Source organism: Metopolophium dirhodum, chromosome 9 (assembly GCF_019925205.1).
Source record: "Metopolophium dirhodum isolate CAU chromosome 9, ASM1992520v1, whole genome shotgun sequence".
Lineage (NCBI taxonomy): Eukaryota > Metazoa > Arthropoda > Insecta > Hemiptera > Aphididae > Metopolophium > Metopolophium dirhodum.
In genome coordinates this window covers 15,131,566-15,152,011 of record NC_083568.1, presented here as the reverse complement: position 1 = coordinate 15,152,011, position 20,446 = coordinate 15,131,566, and the positions used below count along the sequence as shown (strand labels likewise).

The following is a 20,446-nucleotide window of genomic DNA, read 5'->3' as shown; positions in this document are numbered from 1 at the left end:
TATGGAAGTGGTGATAGCGTAGTAGTATTACCATTGATAAGACGTGGAACGTACATTTACTTCTTCCATCGATTGTGATGTGTGTTGTGCTGTTGTGTTGAACGGTTGTTTTTTTCGATTCAATTCGAAGAAGTTATTTTTGTTTTTAAATTTTTAGAACACCGCAATACATTATAGCTAATTTTTAGTTTCTGACGGTGCTGTAAAACCAGATCATAGGTCCACTATCTAAAATATGGACAAGAGCAACTATACTACCAAGAATGATACTGTAGATTCTGAACAACTGTTTTTTAAGATCAATAACAGACAAGTTGTGTTTAAAACGGACAAGCGAACTGTTGAGAAACTAGATGATGGTATGTATGTTAAGAAATGTCTATATAATAATTTTTATTGACATTTATTTTCAAATTTTGGAACAATATCGATACTTGATGTCTTTCAGAATGTTCCTCGTATAACCTTGTGTATAGGTGTCTAGTTTAATTTTCCATTAAAACATTAATGGCAAATTTTGATATAATAATTAGGTCATACCATTTTTTATTTAAAAAAAAAAATCAATAATAACTACCTACATGGATAAATATTAAATTTAATATCAATAAAATACATGCCGTATGTACTGTTGTAGGATATATTATGGTGTTATCTATTTATATTTAGGTCTATATAGCTAAAATATATACCTAATATCACGGCCTTGTAAACAAGACTATGCCTATTGCCTAAAATTAAAATTAGAATATAAGGAATATTTGAAGTAGGTATATATAACTTTTTTTAAAACGATATATTGAAACTTAGAATATATTAGGTAGTAATTATAGTCAAAAAAGATATTTCTTTAATTACAAAAGAAGAATAACTATCATTCATATGAAACTTTTACCTGCATATTTATTAAATAATCAAGCAATTGGATATCTATTGAGATTTTTATTTTAAAATTGTATATTATTATTTAGTGACATTATTCTATTAAATTTTTAGAAGAGGTGTTGATGAACTATGTTAAAGCTATTATTAATTCAAGAATGTTAATGACAAATGGTCGAAATTTAATCAATTATCCAGTAAATATTACAAGAACCGATGATTTGGATACATCTAGTTCATTTATTGAACTAGAAGTTTCTACTATTGTACAAGATGACGGTGTTGAAGAACTTCATTGTGCTCTTTTAAATGAGTATGTATTATTTTGTTTATTAGGTACCTATATTAATTTAATACACGTATACACTTATTATTGTATAATAAAACAATATTTTAAATTTATTCCACATTATTGAAGTAGAACAAATTTGAAAGAAATAACGTGCATAGTAAAATAATATATATTAATTTTTAGCGGAACTTTGAATGAAATCAAATCTTCTGTTGAACTTAAATCTGTTATTGTAAATCAAAATGCTACAGAAGTAAGTCCATGGAACGATTCATCAATAAATGAAACTTACATTCCTGATAGTAATAGTAAGTTAATTTTGTTTTCCACCCTACTCGATTTTTTATGTAATATAATTTACTTAAATTATGATTTATTTTTTAATTGTTACTTTTGTAATTTAGTGCCAGCTTTAAAATGGTCTACAGAAATGACATCATTATTGATTGCTTTGCGTGGCAGTCTTAATATAGAATTTAACTCTTCTAAATATAAATTTAAATTATGGGAACTCATTGCACGACGGATGAGTAGTAGCATGCCCTCAATAAAAGTGACAGCTAAAGATTGTGATGATAAATGGAGGAATATAGCAGCTACATACCGTAAAAATATTGAAAGAATTAAATATATGGGAGATTTTAGTGTACGGTGGGAACATTTTTCTGCTATGGATGAAATCCTTAGAGGTACTGATGAACTAAAAATACCAGACTCCTATATTGAGGTGGACAAGATGATTGGTCCTGTAAATAAAATTTCTGAAGTTGACACTGATATTGATGCAGAAGAGTATGTACATTATTTTATAATTACTACTCACAGACAACAGTGTTGTAAAGTAGGTATTTAAATATTCAATTGACCATTTGAGATAAAAAAAAATTATTTAATTCAAATAAGTAATCACTAAAAATTTGACTATGTGCTTAAATAATTTTAAACATGTTTACAACACTGGTTATTATGAATAAAGATTTGAAAGAAATGAGTACTATAGTATACGTTTGTTTCCAGTGCTAAAGAAGACATAAATACAGATTCCAATGATGATATGGATTATTTCTTTTTGACTTCAACAACTAATGCAAACAATGGTATGTTTGATTAAAAATGAATTTACATACAATAATTTTAAAATATATTTTTATAATTATTATTTATTTTAGAAATTACGTCATAATTTATTTGATTATTAATGAACATTGTGGTTTCTAAATAAATAATACAATATTAGATTTAGAGGAGACTTCTTGATTTTTTACAGAAATACGATTATGGACCCAAGAAATGATACTTCTTTTGTTTTCACTACGACGTTCTATGGCAGATCGTTTCGACCATGCAACCAAAGAAACAGAAAAAGATCTGTTATGGTATGAATTAGTTACAAAAATGAATAAAAGTCTTAGTGGAAATGTTGACATTGAATCATATGAAGCAGAATCGTTATGGAACCAATGTGTAGAACAGTATGAAGAAAATTTAGATAAATTAAAGGCTGAAGGACCTCAAAATGTAAAATGGCCTTATTTTGCCATTATGGATCAAATGTTAGGGGGTACAATAGAAATACCAGATGTTTGTCATCCGCGTCCTGGTGAAGATTTGGTACCTGTTTTTATGCAGGGGGTTTGGAAACAGTCGGAAGTACGAGAAATATTAAACAATTACAAAGTTGACACTGAGTAAGTTGAAGTATTAAAATAAATAAAATAAATATTTACAATTATGTTAATAATTTTAGTGTGGATATCGATGAAGACTCCGATGCCAGTGATGAAAGTGTTGTAGAAACTAAAGCTGGAGTAAAGTGGCATCCAGAATTAACCCGCAAGTTAATACACTTACGCTCTGATGCTGAAAATGAAGTGAAAAAATGGATCCGTAAACCAAATTCAATTTGGACTGTAGTTTTAAAGAAATTCCGTCGTATCGGCATGGTTTTGCTAACTGAACAAGATCTAGAGAATAAATGGAATAGTTTAGTAAGAGCATATAACCGCAGAGTAGCAGGTATCAGTAAAAAGCCCAAAACCCACTGGCCGTATTTCTATGGGATACAAAGTGTGATGAGTAGCATTATTGAAAATGAAAGTGCTCGTTCTCTTACACTTACACATGATGACAGCAAGTCAGATCAACCACCTGAATGGTTCATTAGTTATATGAAAAGAAAAGAAGCTAGTGATGCATACAAACATGAACAGTTGAGAAATATGCTAGTTGACATACAACACAGTCAAATAGAAAATAGAAGATTAATACTTTCTATTTTTAAGAAGTTATAATAAATATCCTAGTCAAGTATGATTATTTTATGTGAATGTGATTATAGAAACATATATTCTTGTAAATATATTATATTTATTGTTATATAAGGCTGAAAGCTTAAATTAAAAGAAATAATGATTATTTTTTTACAATTTATAGATAAAAATGTATTTCTAAAACAACTTAAAGTGAAAAAATTTATAATTATGTATCTCATATTTTATTAAAAGATAATTTGTATTGTTTTTAGTTAAGTTTAGTTAATAATGTAACTATTATAGTTTGTAATGTACTATTAATTTTGTTAAAATTTAAAATTTGTATTAAAAAAACTATTGTTGACATTTTTGTTTTTTAGATTTAAAATTCAATTTATTTTAACAGAAAAACAAATGATATTAATATAAAAACTGTTAATTACTATTTTGACATCAGACCAGGGTAAGTAGTATTCCGAATAAAGTATTTTAAATACTTTAAAAGTATTTTAATTACTTCTAAAATACTTTTTAGTATTTGTTTTAAATATTAAACCAATGATACTCCTTCGGGAAATTTGAAATTAGCGTGAACATAAATCATTTAATAATTCTAAATATTATAATATAATATAAATTGACTTAATTTTAACAGGCCCATAATAAAACTGAAAAAAAACCACTCGCTAACAATTACATTACACTAGAATTGCATTTTTATCTCAATATGAATAGCCTTCTTACATAATTTTATACTTACTAGTTATTAGTTAGTATCATAAGTTACTATATCAAGCATAAATAACCAATTTTTTAGAGATAACAATGACTAAATAATTAATACATAATAATATGTAGAGGGATACATAAATAATATATTCCCTATTAGCTACTATATGAACTATGAAGGCCCAAAACTAGCCCACCAGTGGCCCGCTTATGAGAAGGAGGGGAAAATGCCCCCCTGCCACCCCCAAATGACGGCACTGCTTTTAATAATTAATAAGTAATAACAATTATTAGTAATTTAATAATATTAATTTATATTCTAAACTATTAATTGAGCAATAAATGTGTGTGCATGCCGCATGGTCTGTAAAATGTATTTGCTGCAGTCAAATCTGATTTAAAAAATCCAAAAACCATAATATCGAGTTCATTAATGAATGTTTAACAAGGGGTCACTAGAAGTGAGATCAAAAACGAATTCAAATAAAATTAATATACCTATAGTAGCTTAGATCATATTATAATGGACAATAGTATACGATCTAAAAAAAATATTAAAAAACGGGCAGCTTTCCGGTAATATCATTTTGAAAGTTTAAATTTTATTTCATAAAACAAATCTTAGTTCGTGATAACAAGTAATGTATTATCACAGATTATAACAATTCGTAGCGGGGAAGCGCTCGTGTATTATTATGGTATTATCCATGGACTAAGATCTTAGTTCATGGTATTATCAAAATATGAATAATGAATATTTAATGTTTATTATCTATCAATCTGTAGTGTGTGGACCGCAATTTATTATTTAATATTTCACATTATTGTCAAGTACATTGTAACTACTAATTTGTAAGTGTTGACACAGTGTTTAATCTCTATTATATGGTTGATACTTTCGAGTAGTGCTACTGTGCTAGTGAGTGCTGCTTATGCTTTATCGGTAAAATAAATTTAAATCAAATCAAATTCAATAAACTATCAACTATCACATTATCCTAAAGTTGAAAAAAACTATCCACATTTATTTGTTCAACTAGTGGGTTCTTCCGTGACTGTCTTAACATACTTATAACAACAATAAAATGGTGACTTCTATTACTTCAGAAACAGAATTTGACGCCTTAAAGTATGTACATATTATTATATATAAAAATAAATGGGTATAAACACCCTTTTTAGTGAATATAATATAATATAATATGAGTTATAAAGTAAAAATTAGACATTTGGTATAGGTAAACAAGGGTGAAAATAATAATATGAACACAATTTAATAATATATAATATTGTATAGTGTTTCTTTATTCATTAAAAATCTATGGATTTCTTTATGAAGAAATAATGAAATTAATACAGTATTTCATTGTTTTCAGATCAAATGGGTTGTCTGTCATTCATTTCTATGCCGATTGGTCAGAGCCATGCCAGCACATGAACAACATTCTTGCGGATTTAGTTTTAGAAGACGAATTCCGGGTAACATTTATGATAATATTTGTACGAGTAAAACCAGTAAAATATCTTTGAATATTTCAGAACATTAAAATTGCAAAGTGTTTAGCTGAGGATTTTGCTGAAATATCTTTGAAATATAATGTATCTGCTGTACCAAAATTTATATTGTTTCGTAACGGTGTTCAAATTGATGTATTAGATGGTGCTGATCCAATACAGCTAAATAAAAAAATCCAAGCACTGGTACATTTAAATTTATTAAAACCTAGCTAAAATGTAGAAACATTTTATTTATTGTTTTTTTCATGTTTAGCTAACTAAAGGTGACAAAACAGATCAAAAGGGGGAAGACATAAATTTGAGACTGAAGTCATTGGTAAATTCTGCTCCCGTCTTGCTTTTTATGAAAGGATCAAAGTCTGAGCCAAAATGTAAGTTCAGTACAGCAATTGTAAATTTACTTAAAGAAATTGGTGCCGAATTTAGTACATTTGATATACTGAAAGATCAAGTTGTTCGAGAAAAATTAAAAACATATTCCAATTGGCCGACATATCCACAGGTAAATTAATTGAAGTTTTGTATAGGTAAATATTGTAATATTATTCTACAAAATATGTCTTTTTATAGCTTTATATCAATGGTGAATTAATTGGAGGATTAGATATTGTAAAGGAATTGATAGAGAATGGTGAGCTAAATGATCTATTAAAACTTGATAACAGTAAAGCTAACCTCAATGACAGGTAAATTATTTTTCTTTCATAATTTTTAAAAAATGTATCCATGTTTCTTGTATTAAGTTAAAATATATTCTTTCTAAGGTTATTTTGAATTTTTTTATGTGAAACATTTACTAGCGGGCCTTGGGGGTTAGACCGACTTGTATGCCGTGACTGTTAACTACATAATGTAAAATAAATAATAATGAAACATTTGTAACAAATGACAATCATTTATAAGAATAATGAGAAAATATATTTATTTTATCAGCAAAACTATTAGATTATTATTTTTTTTTGCTGTAAAATTCTTTATAGTTGAACATATTAAACAATCAAGTTAACTTACTTCAATTACATGCTCAGACATTATTTATGATATAATTATTAACTATAATGGATTATGTATATCTTCAATTAATATTTTTAAAGTTTGGATTCAATTTTTTGTTTTAGGCTTAAATCACTTACACATAAATCTGATGTTATGGCATTTATTAAAGGCAACAAACAAGTTGCTCGCTGTGGATTTAGCAATCAGTTGATCCAAATATTAAACCAAACAGGGTAAGTAAAAAAATATAGTGTCATTACTTAATACTTATTTATAATTATATTCTATTCACAATAAGAAACGCTAACAGTGGCCGACTTATGCGCAGGGGTGTTGAAATACTATACAACAGGTATATAGATTGATGGCTCTGCGGGATGACAAACAGTTGTTTGCGTTTTTTATTGTATAGTTTAAGTATAATTAATGTATAATTTTGTAAAAATAGTATTAGGTTATTACTTATTATTAATATAAAATTATTTCAAATAGTATTGATTATGAAACATTTGACATTTTGTCTGATGAAGAAGTTCGACAAGGATTAAAAGTTTATTCTGATTGGCCAACATACCCACAAGTTTACGTAAAAGGATCATTGATTGGAGGTTTGGATATAATTAAAGAATTGAAAGAAGGTGGAGAGTTAATTGCTACTCTTAAGGGAGAAGTATAGAAAAACAAAAAATAGTTTGGTTACTTTTTTTTTCAATTGATTATTTGATTGATGTAGTTTAATTTAATTTGGCATAGAAATATCAAAATGAACAGGACTGCAGCTATAAGGAAAATATTGTAATAGTATTTCAAATATTTACAAAATTATATGATGTGTATTTACTATTAATAAAGTTATTTAATGCCAAATGTTATCTATTAATTTATTACCAAATATTATTAAGTTAACAATATATTATTTTATTTAACCCAATTTTAACATTCTTAAACATTGTTGGCCGTTCATAAAAAAAAGTGGTTATTGATCTCAGAGAAGTTTTTGATCTCTTAAAAAGTTATTCTCATCAACAGACATATGAATAATCATTCATCAGGTTTATTTTAAAATTAAATATAAATTAAGTGAAGGAAACGACCTTTATGTCAGTTATGTGTAATTTGTAATATTAATTATTGATACACTATTTTCATTTGCTTCTTGTTATCGTCATCGTGTACAATGTACACCCCTACACAATAATAATGAAGTGTGCCAAATGTGGTAGAATTCTAACTGTACAAAGTTAAAAATCATCAAGACCATAGAAGTTGTGAATGTTAACGAAGAAAACAAGAAAACAGCGAAGATACAAAATTATTTAACTTCGTTTTTATGTTCAATTGCTTAAAAAAAAAAATACCGAGTAATTTCGAGAAAAAACTAGTACGTTATGTAATATATTTGATCTGTATGTTCACAATCTATTCCATATTTAACTTCAGTAATTATTATAATTATCGTAATTAGGGGGGGGGGGGATTAGCACTCCCAAAACTTTTAATAACGTCCCCTCCCCTAAATTCAGTTATTCAATTGTTTCCAAAAATATTAATAAACCTTTTAAAATTCAACTTAATTCTTAATTTTTACTTAAATCTTGGAAAATTTGGTTTTCAACCGCGGTTGAAGCGTTAGAAAGTAACCTTTTTCCGTCCAGCGGGCAGTAAAGTGGGAATCCCTATAGTGCCGGGCGGTAAAGTGGAAATTCCCAAAAGTTCTGGGCGCGCTTATCACGTGTATTCCCTGTACAACCAGACCCTGAAGTCTATACCACGGTCCTTACGAAACATAAACTTTTGGTTACATCTTATATATACATATTATAATATCCTTGCATGACGCGTAAACTTTTTGACTAAGTAATAGAAAACGGGTGTAACGCGAGGATTTGAAACAGCGTAATAAGATAGATCTGAATATTATGAATTTATAATTATTAAAATTTATAAATTATAACAATTTGGTGACTTTAACATCAATTTTAATGATAAGAAATCGGAAAACTTTTAAAACTTTCCTTATGGACACATTAAATTTACATATGATAAACAATCCGGCAGAATCTACAACGAGAGATGACACCACTGCACTATCGATGCAGTATTTTCAAGATATTTGGAAATAATTACATCACAAACATACCTATCATATTTCAGTTATCACAGGTCTGTAATTTCGATTATTGAATAGGTATATGATTAATATAATAGCATAGTTAAACAGTAATAATAATAATAATTTTCATTTTCATTTATTTTTCACAATTGCTTATTGATATTTACTTTTATTTTGAAATAAATAATAGTCTACCACTTACCAGGTATGTCGTATGTATCCATCTAAAATATATTACTTGATAAGTCATAGTGCGTGACAAATTTGTATGTAGGTAATTTATGTGCAAATTCAGGGTTGGAGTAATAAGTGTAAGCAATAAAGAACTATTAAGTTATTGATAGTCCTGTAAATCATAATCAGAATATATTCAGTGACTTCATTTTATTGACGCATTGCTGATTTTAAAAGCAGCCGGTTGTATTGGTTAAAAAACAATTAATTTTACAATATTTTGAAAATATAATTTAATTTAGGTTAGTAGCCTATGTAATGGCACTTCAGATTATATAATATATTTTATTTAAAATAATTATATAGTCTGATGAAACGTTTGATCGGTAATATTATAATCTTAAAACATATTTTATGCAGGCGATAGGTATACATTTCTACAATGATCAATACGCGGACGGAATCGCGTTAAAATACGAATCGGCTCGGAGTTTAAAAGTGTAAATTGTCGGATTAGATAAGAATTTTTTTATCTAGATAAAGATAAAGATAATGCAATTTAAAAGTATCTAGATAGATATAAAAGATAACTTAACTCATATTTATCTAGATAAAGATAAAGATAAATACTTTTTTATCTAGATAAAAAAAGATACAATTTTTTTTTAAATGGTTTTAAATTTAGGTATATTTTAGTTGGGCACAAGAACATAATAATAATAATGGTATAAATAAAAAAATTACATTATTTATAAACCATGAACTTTGTTTGAGAATCTGTATAAATATTTAATAGTGCATTTTGGGCGTTCGCGTAACAATACTTAAAGGACTAATTAGTATACACATTGTTGATCGCCGCACAAAATGACATAATGGTACGAAGAAAAATAATATCGGCAAACCTAGGATCCATTTCTTAGATTTATAAATTAAGATATTTAAACGTGAAAAATAATAAATACCACACGAAATTATTAATAACTATCCAAGTTCTAACTGCAGATAATCGATGATTAAGCAATGATAACAAAGAATATATTGACACCTTTTAAAAGTACCAATTAAATGCAAATGCTATTGGAAATCGGCCAAAAACTCGAAATCCGAACTACTATAAAACGTCTACGCACTTACTCAAAAAAACACACGTCGTTGTAATACAATTGATACATTCATCGTTCCGCCCAGTGAATGTAAAAGACTTCACCTAAAAGTATAAGACGAGCACAAATACAATTCGAAAGACGAATCCTCGTTAAAATAATATTATATTATAGGTACCACCTACCCGTAGGCATAAGTACGTATCGATAATAATGATGTTTGGGAAAATAAGCCGTTAAATGAACGACGCGGTCGTACTCGCGCTGGCTAGCAATAAACGACGTTGTAACCGTCGTCTGGGCAATGTTTGTATTTTTCGGTGACTGCTTAGACCGAAATTGTTTTTTATAACTCACTTGCAATTTTGTCTCCAACAGTATTAGATACTTGTTCCATACTATACCGAAAAAAAAACACTGTAAATAAAATAACATGGCCACGACGGAGATCGATGTAGACGCAATCCTGAGAAAGATGATTAACAAGATTATTGAAGAATTTACCGTCGACAAGGTAAACGAAACGCAGCATTTCGACAACGAAAGTCAAGAGCACATCGACGAAGAGCAAGTTCCAGAGGACATCTACGACATGAAAGACTCAGCTTTAGATGACGTCGTGAGCACCCTTTTGGGTGAGATAGTCGAAGCTGTGTGCGACAAAGTCGACGAAGGGCAGCACTTCGACGACGACACAAATCAAGAGGGTGTTGAAAACGAGAACAATCGAGAGCATATCGACGAAAAGGAAGTTTTAGAGGACATCAACGACAAAGAAGACCCAGATGACGTCGTGAACACCCTTTTGGGTGAGATTGTCGAAGCTGTCTGCAACGAAGACTCATTGGAGGCTATGGCCGGCGGAGACGCAGAGGCAGTTTCAGTTTCGGAACAGATAGTAGAGACACCGGCCGAGGGAGAGAGGGACGGAGATGGACTGGCCAGGATAATTGAATTCGAAGCACCAAAACCAGCAGACCCCACACCTCCACGTGGACGCGCCAGGCGAATAATGGCCACCACGTGGAAGGGAGTGAGGCGGGTCACACGCCTGATGCTGTGCGGATGCTTCCGAGGAGAGTGAAGCCGCAGTCCACCCCTCCCTCCTCCTCGGGCCGAGGAACACCAGACAAGACGGCGGCGACATGGGGGATTGGTACGTGACAGAGCACTTTACGGTGTACGGCGGTAAGTCACCCTGTACGTTTTCCGGCCACCCGCGGAAAGACGAGGTCGTGTGGTCGATGGCGTCGTGAGCTCGCGGTTGCCGACACGCGAGACCATCTGTGGCTGCTCGGCGATGGCCCAGCAACGGAGGTCGTGAGAGGAGCGACGGACGGACGACGACGACGACGATATTCGACGGCTAGCTAGACCAGCGTGGGCAACGATACCGCCCCGACGGTACCTCGACGACGGCTGCAGCTTGCACGAAGGCGACTCGTGACGGCGGCGGCGGATATCTCAGAACACGATGGGTGAGCGATAGAGCTAAGGTAAGCTATGGGAACACGGACGTCGCTGCATCGCCTGATCCACAGAAGCTGATCAAGTTTCAGGGTTCGGCGGTGCGCGACTCCACGGCGGAGGGGCCATCGGCGCGGCAGACACTGTGCCGACGGGACCCCAGGACGAAAATCACGGAGAGGATCAGGACCGCGCTGCGTTGTGGTGCGGTCCGCGGATTCTCTCCCCTTTTCGGCCTGCGGTCATCCCGTCGGCCGAGTCTCGGGGGACTCCAGGACGAAAATTACGGAGAGGATCAGGACCATGGTGCGTTGTGGCGTGGTCCGACGATTCTCTCCCCTTTTCGTCCAGTGGTAATTCCGCCGGCCTAGCCGCGCCTCCGGTCGCCGCTGATTCCACAGCACCAAATAGCTGTCTTCGCTCGCTCAGTGCTTTGGTGTCTCCGTCGTCACCGTCACAACAGTCGTCTTCAGCACCTGCGCATCGTCGACGCGCATGACATCGCGCACTAGCCGCTCGTCGTCAATCGTCGTCCAATGTCGCTCCCGCGGCCTTCGCAGTCGGGTCTAACCCGCTGTCACGATGGTCGTCACCCGCGAGCAAACGCGCCAGAGATCACACTCGTCCGCCTTAGGGACCGGCCGCGAAAACGTATGGAGGTGACCAGTGGCCTTTGCATTTGCACGCACCTCGCCATCACGTATCAATCCCCCTGCTTTTGTGTCTTGTCTGGTGTTTTTTTTTTTTTTTTATATTATCATTTTTTTTATGTTCAAAATTGTTAAATTTTCTGACCATTTTGCGTCAAACCTTATCTTTCGGCTCACAAAACACAAATTTTTTTTGTTTATATATTACTATTAATTCAGACCATTTTGCGTCAAACCACTTATCCTTTGGCTCACCAGACATAAGTTTTTTTTATATAATATGTCATCATTATTCAGACCATTTTGTGTAAAACTTCTTTCGGCTTAAAAAAAATAAAAATTATGTGGTTAAAATATTGTTTCTTTTTTCATATTAATAGTGTATTTGTATTTTTATTTATTTCAACAGAATAATAGATAGAATAAAAGGTACTGCTAGTATTTAAGATTATAGAATAATATTCTATATTATTCAAGAGTGTATCACCTGAGTCATAATAATGGTTGTGTTAAATTTTAATTCAATGATAAATCGTTAGGTACGTCATATGAAAAACGAATCAAAGCAAAAACGGTGTGTCATCCTACATTACTAAGTGACTACACATTTTTTATGATATTGTTGCTATTAAAGAAATTAATTTTTCTATTATTAATACACTAATACAATAGGTTAAATTAACTTTTGCCGAAAATATTGCAATTTAAAATGTATTTGTGTGTACTGTGTACTGTGTACAGTGCATAAAATATAATTAATATACTTTCAAGTTCCCACGAATAATAATTTTAAATTATAACAAAATAACTAAAATTGTTATTATTTGTTTAAATATGAACTTTAAATATCAGTTAAATAGAACTGTGTTCATGTATTTTTTGGTTACAGCATGAACTATACTCATGAGAAACCTTGTTTTAAATTTTCAATCCTTATACCTATAAAAATTGAACATTTTATACATTTTTAACCATATTATAATGACTAATAATTTTTCGGACTTTCATGAATTTTATCAAAATTTGAACTTTATATAAAAATCGAGCTCATGTATCTTTAATTTTGTTGAACTTCTATTAGGTATAATAATTTATGATGACATTTATATCATAATAGTTTTGAAAAAAATGTATGATTGTAGCTCAAAAAGAGTATACATTTTATGATGTATGGACTGTGGAGTATGGTTATATAAATATTTGACCATAATTTAAAGTAATTACGGTTATTTGTTTTTGAGTTACATCAAAAAAACTACATCAATTTTGTCGAAAACTGGTTTTGAGTAAAAATTCTTTTTTTTCTTAAATTTTCTTTTTTTCAAGATGTTTTTAATAACTCCTGAGAATTTTCGATTTTGACTTCTTAACACTACCAACTAGATTTCATTTGCGACTAGAAACCACCTTTCAAAGTTGAAAATCAACGCAATATTTCACTACCTATTTCTCGTGTACACAGAATTTTTTTTGCATGATATAATTATTATAATCATTCATTTTTTTAATCTAAAAATTATAGAAAAATTTTGATTAGAACAAAATTTAGTTACATAATAATATGTAGATAATAATATTGGTTATTATAATTACATTAGTCATTACCTATTGTTCTTTCTTTCTATTATACCTACTCACTGTATGGTAACGTTATAATATAAACGTCATAACTCATATTGCTACATGAATTAAACTGAAACGATTTAATTGAAGTGTCACCGATGCGTGACTTCTTTTTTGATCTTTTCTGTTCACTATTCGTGATTCGTGTTAAACTTTAAATGTCTCGACGTGTTTGTCCCCAAATGCAATAGGTACTGTCTGTCTGTTTTAATGTACATAATATATTATTATAGATACATTATACACGCCTCTATATCCGCCTAAAGCTACGGCACTGATAAGCCGTACCTATAGTATTATTATTACCTGAATAGTTTAGAAAAGCGTTGTGGATTGACACAAAATGTTGATATACTATTCCACATTTCCACCCTGTTTTTACATGATGGGTCGGACATTAAAAAATATGCGATATAATAATATATTAAAATATATAACATATATATACTTATTATATACCTATTTATATACCTATGTATAATATAATATTATATATTATGTAATATATAAAAACATGAAGTCATACTTGATACTTGTGAGTGAGTTTTCTTAATACTCCGGTGATTTCTGTTTCTGCAGATTCGTTATACAATTTTTTTTTTATTTTTATGTTTTTTTTTCTGAATTCCGTGCAATTATCGTGTTTAACATATATAATATATTTTATTAACATAATATTATTATAAATCATCAACGTGTAAATTTACTGAGTGCAACGTTTGCCGTATCTCACAATATATATATATCATATTATATATATAATATATAATCATTACATAAATTATTATTATACATTTAACAAATAGGTTTTACAATCGTTAACACGTGTGTGTGTGTGTGTGTTTATGTGTGTTTGTGTGTAAAATATATATATAATTTATATATATCATACATCTAATTAAAATAATACAAATCATACAATCATACAAATAATAATAGTAATAATAATAATAATAATATTTACGTGTACATATAATATACGTAAGTATATAATATAATATAATATTATATTCCATAAATGAACAATAACGATCGTGTAACAAATTACATATTATTATTAAAGTTATAATTTTAATTATTATTATCATTATGGGCGTAAAAAAAAAAAATCGATTTTTGATCACAATTTTACCCTACGCAATCCTCCTTCCGCCGATCCTGCGGGTATTCACGCACGTACGCAGTTTGTCTGTTTCCGAATCGGACTATTTCTTATTTCGTGTGCGGAAATATTCACGTTGGCACACGTCCGCCGTTTCGATAGGTATTTCCGGGCGACGGGTGAAAAATAAGAAGCGAAAAATAAAATGAGTGATTTCTATACTTATAGACTTATATTATATTATTACATAAATTTTAATTAACGCTCGTCCGTATCGGGTATATCGGTATAGGCATTATATACCTTCTATATATTATTGTTTTCATCAAATATCATATTCACGAGAATACCACATTATAATATTATTATGATCATAATCATATTTTTTATATATTATATATTATTATTATTATACCTATATTAATTTTAAAAACATTTTTCAATTACAATTTTCTAAGACATTTATCGCGGCGCACGCGAAACTCCCACATTACAGCTGGTAATATATTATGTGGACGGTACGCGTGCACCGAAAGCTCACAAGTGGAAGGGCGGCGAGTAAGTGTACAATACATATAATATTATAGTATATAATATTGTTATTTAATAGGCGTATAAATAATGACGTATTATAATATACATAACCTATATTTTATAATAACATATGAGTCGACGACGGCCGCCGGAGAATGAAACCACATCACGTATCTCGTGCGGCCGAATCGTACGCGGTTCTTATATTAATAATATTATATTATGTACATGAGAAAAAAACATTTTAACACAATATAATATTTTAACGTAAAAACAGAATTTAAAAAAAAATATAATAATTATAATAAAATAAACAAGTACAAACGAATAATACATAATATTATATATTATCATCATAATGCAATATACAATACATATTTTATGTTATGCGGCATTAGCGTTTTTTTTCTTAAACAATTAATTTTTATAATAATATATATATATATATATTTTATAAAACGAAAGCATATTTTTTTTTTATATAGGTAACGTGGTATACAATGTTCAGGTGAGAGTGACTGCTGCGCACGATAATATTATAATACATATTATAAGTACACCTATATGCGTATAAAATAATATTGTAGTAAATAACACATAGACACGTTATAGATACCTACGCATGATATATAACATTACAAAATAATATATTATACGCTACTGTGGGCACCGCTTTTATAATATACTAAAATATCGTTTGGACGTATGTAATAGAGTTATGCATAATATTATATTACTATTATACTATTATATTGGTAGGGGGTTGTGTTTGATGCTTTTATAACATCCACAATTTGATCGTTAAAAGTATAATTAACGCGAAAACGAAAATGAAAAACGATTTGCGTTGTTTATATAGTCGTAATTTACAAAATAATTAAACAATATTTAAATGTTACCAACGGTGGAAGCAAATATTATGCGGCCATACGCACACGCATAATTCGTGGCTAGAAAATGTGTTCGATGTGAAATGTATTATAACAATATAATAGTATATCAGGTATAATATGTATGATATTGTTACGTTTTAGCCAATAACCAGGGCTATGGCTAACCAGATATTACCTAATCCTAACCACTACAGGGTCACGGAATCAAGTTTGGGCCGATATTTATTTAGAACTATCAACCTATAATACTCTTTATGTAGAAAAAAATTATAATAAAGCACATTTTTGAATATTTCAGGTCTTAAAACCTATATTAAATTGCGTATTTTTAAATTTGTCTGCGAGTACCTACTAACAATTTTTTTCTCGACCATTTGACAATCGTGATTGCTCCGGGGAGGTTTTTATTTTATGGGTAAAAGTTAATTCTAAGAAGGATGGTGTTTGTTGAATATTCTACTCGGAGATAAAATATTTTTAGATTGTAGATGTTGTCATTGATGTTTTCCGGTTATTACTGAATATAAATACCGATTTTTATAATATATGTGTGCACGGATGAAGTGAAACTTTTTTACAGAGGGTACGGAAAAAATCGTCACGTGACGGCCGACAAGTACCGTACACGAAACATACACGTTTCTATTGTTTGTTTTGTATAAAAAAATAATAAATACCTATATCAGAAAAAATGCAAAAAAGTAGGTGTCCCAGACATGAATCGATACCGCAAACATGTGGTTGATATAGCGCATGGTATTGACCATTATGCCATTATCTATCGTGTCGTGACAGTCAACCGTGATGGTTTTTTATTCGTACCTTCTGTAAAGAAATTTTACTTCAAAAATTCCACGTACCTACCTAATGCTATTGGCAAATGGTATCATTGGAAATTGATATTTTAAAGTACCTAATGAAATTATGTGAATAAAAATATTTTCTAGATTTAAGAGACAATTGTTTTAGAAAATGTTGTTAAAATTTCATACACAATATGTTTGTTTAAAAAAATTTTTAATGCGTTAAATTCATAGTCCTGATTATAATATTCGTCGATTAGATTGTTTTTAGCGTGAAGATTTGTACGTTTGCTTAACCCTTTTACTAACCGTTGTTGCCTACTCTAAAACCGATTCCTAACATTAATATTATTATAGTTAAAGTTACAGTATAAAAGTAACAATAAATGATAAACTAAACGTATTAAGAATTAATTAAAAATCATTTGAGGTGTTTATGGTTGTTTTATGTTTATGGACCGTTTAAAAAGGGGGACGAAGTTATCAAAAGCGGTACAATGCTCGCTAATGTGGGAAATCTGTTCATATAAGAGTACAAAAATATCGAGTTAAAAGATTTATTATAATCTCGTATGCTCATAACACTAAAAGTGTTGTACACTCTATATCACTCCTAATCAATCTTACAATTTGCAGGATAGCACATTATATATTGTCAATCACGTTTAGTTTTATAGTAAGAGATCATTTGTATCTCGATATGGATAATTTACGTGTCACAAAATCTTATTTTCTGGTGGTGAGTTATGTAGTTATCTAAATAGAAGGATATATTTTAGAATTTATTCGCTATATAGGGAAGCAGGATGGTAGTCACGTGGAATAGTTGTAAAGCCCTGTCTGCCAAACATGTCTGAGCATGCCTGTGATGGATAGGTACAACACGTATGCCTGTCGATTGATTAGGTCGAGTGTAAAGCGAAGATCAGTTATCTTCTCTAGTCACGCGTTACAATAACAATCACTGTTCGTCGAAAACGAGTGAAAAATGTTCGGATTTTATGTTATATTATACTTGAATAGTTGTACTCATATTTCGTTTAGTTGAATACCTATAGTAGGTATATGTGGAGGACAGCATTGTTTATATTTAATTATATATATATTATTATGTAAATATAATACTTAAACATGGTGGATATAAGAATCACGGGTTTTTGTTTTTTTTTCTGGTATGGTAAAATATATTAGTATCATTATAAATGTTTCTCGGCACGACAGAAAAAATAAACTTTATACACAGATCACTCTTAATAATATAATTGTTTCGGACGTTCGTGAACATATGTGTGTGTGTGTGTGTGTGTGTGTGAGTGAATGTGTGGTGTGGACGGGTATCAAAAGCTCAAAAGTCAGCGGGTGGATAGTAGCGTATTATTATTATTGTAAATACATTATTCCGGAATTACCAATATAATATATATGTATAATATAATATTATATAACATGCATTTACACATTTATAATATTATAGACAGCAGTCGAAGATTGTTTTTTAAAACTTAATTTGGGTCAAGGCGGGGACGCGCGAGATACCCTAAATATATAAATATTTTTATTTTTCAAAAACTTTTTTAAATTTAATATATATTATTATTAGATAATATAATATAGTATAGTACCTCCATGTCCATAACGGAAACGAGTGTCGGACAAAAAGTATTACTCAGCGTAAGGTATAATATAATGTATATATAATTTTTTTTTATATATATTATTATTATTATTATTATTAATAGTTTTAACCACGAAATAACATTATATATATTATTATTATATGTATATATAATATATAGCTCAGCGTACGACAAAATGTAATTTACACATAGCATAGCTAAACGATTATTATAGCCAATAATATTAGGTAAACACCTAAGTGCCTGGTTGAGATAATAATATGTTTTGTTAATATTTCTTTAATAAAAAAAAAAAAAAAAATAAAAAATTATAAGTGTGAACAGCCTGTAAAGCACAATCCAAATCTAGGCCGTTATACAAATATAATATATATATAATTAATATGATATAATATATAATTGTATGAATATAACGTTAAAATACTGTTTTAGGCTTACAAAATGATTATGTTTCATGATTTTACACACGCGTACGAGTGCGATTTTCTCTGCAGACTAAAATATATTATTATGTTACTACAGAGAGATCATATTTATAATAACATGCTAGAATAATACATTTTTTTTCGTTTAATTTTTTTTTTTTTCAAGAAAATTGGTCGTAATTTTTGTTTACATAATATAATATTTATATTGTTATTATTATGTATGTTCGCGTATAAAATATAATTTTTACGTATATATGTGTGTGGGTATGAAGATGAGTCGTCGAATGGGTTATAGAACATAATATAATATAGTGGTGGCACGAATATGAAGAGGGTATACAGTTTTCTATAAATCGATTGGATAAGTAATAACAGCAACAACAACAACACACACACACGCCATACACGCCGCACAAACAAGCACAACGAGCAGGCACAACACGGTGAATTATTATATTTTCGTAGAGTCTCGTCGGCGTAAATATATAATAATATATATTTGTGTTGTACACAACAAAGTAGAGAGCGAGACGGGTGGAGGGTGTGTAATTTAACAACTCCGGTAGTAGTTTGCTGGTGAGAGTGGGTGAGTGGGCTAGTTTCCTCAGTCGCGAGGGGGTTGTTCGAGGAGGCTGTCGAGGGGTATAGAGAATCGCGGTACCTGCTTATGTGTTTGTATACAATAATAATATATATATATATAAAATACGTGTGCGTATGTGTGTGTGTGTGTGTGTGTGTGTGTGTGTGTGTGTGTAAATGTGAGTATTTGTATGAATGTGTGTGTGTGTGTGTGTGTGTATAATTCGGCGTCGCGGATTGTTTCAACGTTGACCGATCACCAACAGCGGTCGGTTCTGCGAGTTGGAATGTCGACGGCCGTAAGGCCGGTCGTCGTCGTATCTCTCGTAGTCCGAGGGCAAAGCTATTGGAAAAAAAAAACGAATATGAGACGATATTAATATATCATAATAATATATTATAATATATAGACTACGATTTATAGCTTATTGCACAGTAGCACCAGGTCGGGTGAGTTGTATACGTCATTATACACACATATCATATTACGGCACTATATAATAATAATATATAAGTAGGCGTATATTATTACGGACAGCTGACAGGCGGGATTTGACGTTGGGTCTTGATGACACTATACGTACTGTATGTCTGTATTACCTCGAGGCCAGTTCGTATTTTATTCGGAGAAAGTATATATTACATGGTTAGACCCATGTATATAT

The 20,446-nt window shown here is 30.6% G+C and overlaps 4 protein-coding genes across 16 annotated transcripts in view; 3 read left to right on the top strand and 1 right to left on the bottom strand.

Annotated features, from left to right (window-relative positions):
* Positions 1–37: 37 nt before the first annotated feature.
* Positions 38–3,792, top strand: LOC132952143 (uncharacterized). The gene is made up of 7 exons (XM_061024318.1): positions 38–359; positions 997–1,195; positions 1,358–1,482; positions 1,579–1,966; positions 2,192–2,271; positions 2,442–2,862; positions 2,922–3,792. Exons 1-7 carry the CDS (start codon positions 236–238, stop codon positions 3,463–3,465), a joined length of 1,881 nt encoding a protein of 626 aa, XP_060880301.1. The 5' UTR covers positions 38–235; the 3' UTR covers positions 3,466–3,792.
* A 1,064-nt stretch (positions 3,793–4,856) lies between these two features.
* Positions 4,857–7,536, top strand: LOC132951985 (glutaredoxin 3). Its single transcript, XM_061024081.1, has 8 exons — positions 4,857–5,098; positions 5,196–5,284; positions 5,532–5,634; positions 5,695–5,856; positions 5,927–6,175; positions 6,244–6,359; positions 6,792–6,902; positions 7,162–7,536. Exons 2-8 carry the CDS (start codon positions 5,241–5,243, stop codon positions 7,343–7,345), a joined length of 969 nt encoding a protein of 322 aa, XP_060880064.1. The 5' UTR covers positions 4,857–5,098; positions 5,196–5,240; the 3' UTR covers positions 7,346–7,536.
* Positions 7,537–8,602: 1,066 nt separating this feature from the next.
* LOC132951882 (uncharacterized) lies at positions 8,603–14,268 on the top strand. Its single transcript, XM_061023918.1, has 2 exons — positions 8,603–8,832; positions 10,441–14,268. The coding sequence occupies exon 2, from the start codon at positions 10,496–10,498 to the stop codon at positions 11,144–11,146; it is 651 nt and encodes a 216-aa protein (XP_060879901.1). The 5' UTR covers positions 8,603–8,832; positions 10,441–10,495; the 3' UTR covers positions 11,147–14,268.
* Positions 14,269–14,437: 169 nt separating this feature from the next.
* The window catches only part of LOC132951880 (uncharacterized), a 278,489-nt gene continuing 272,480 nt past the window's right edge, over positions 14,438–20,446 (bottom strand). For all 13 annotated transcript variants that reach the window (XM_061023904.1, XM_061023905.1, XM_061023907.1 and 10 more), the window contains one exon: positions 14,438–20,124. The gene's annotated coding sequence lies outside the window, so the exon portion shown is untranslated. The remainder of the gene's footprint in view (positions 20,125–20,446) is intronic.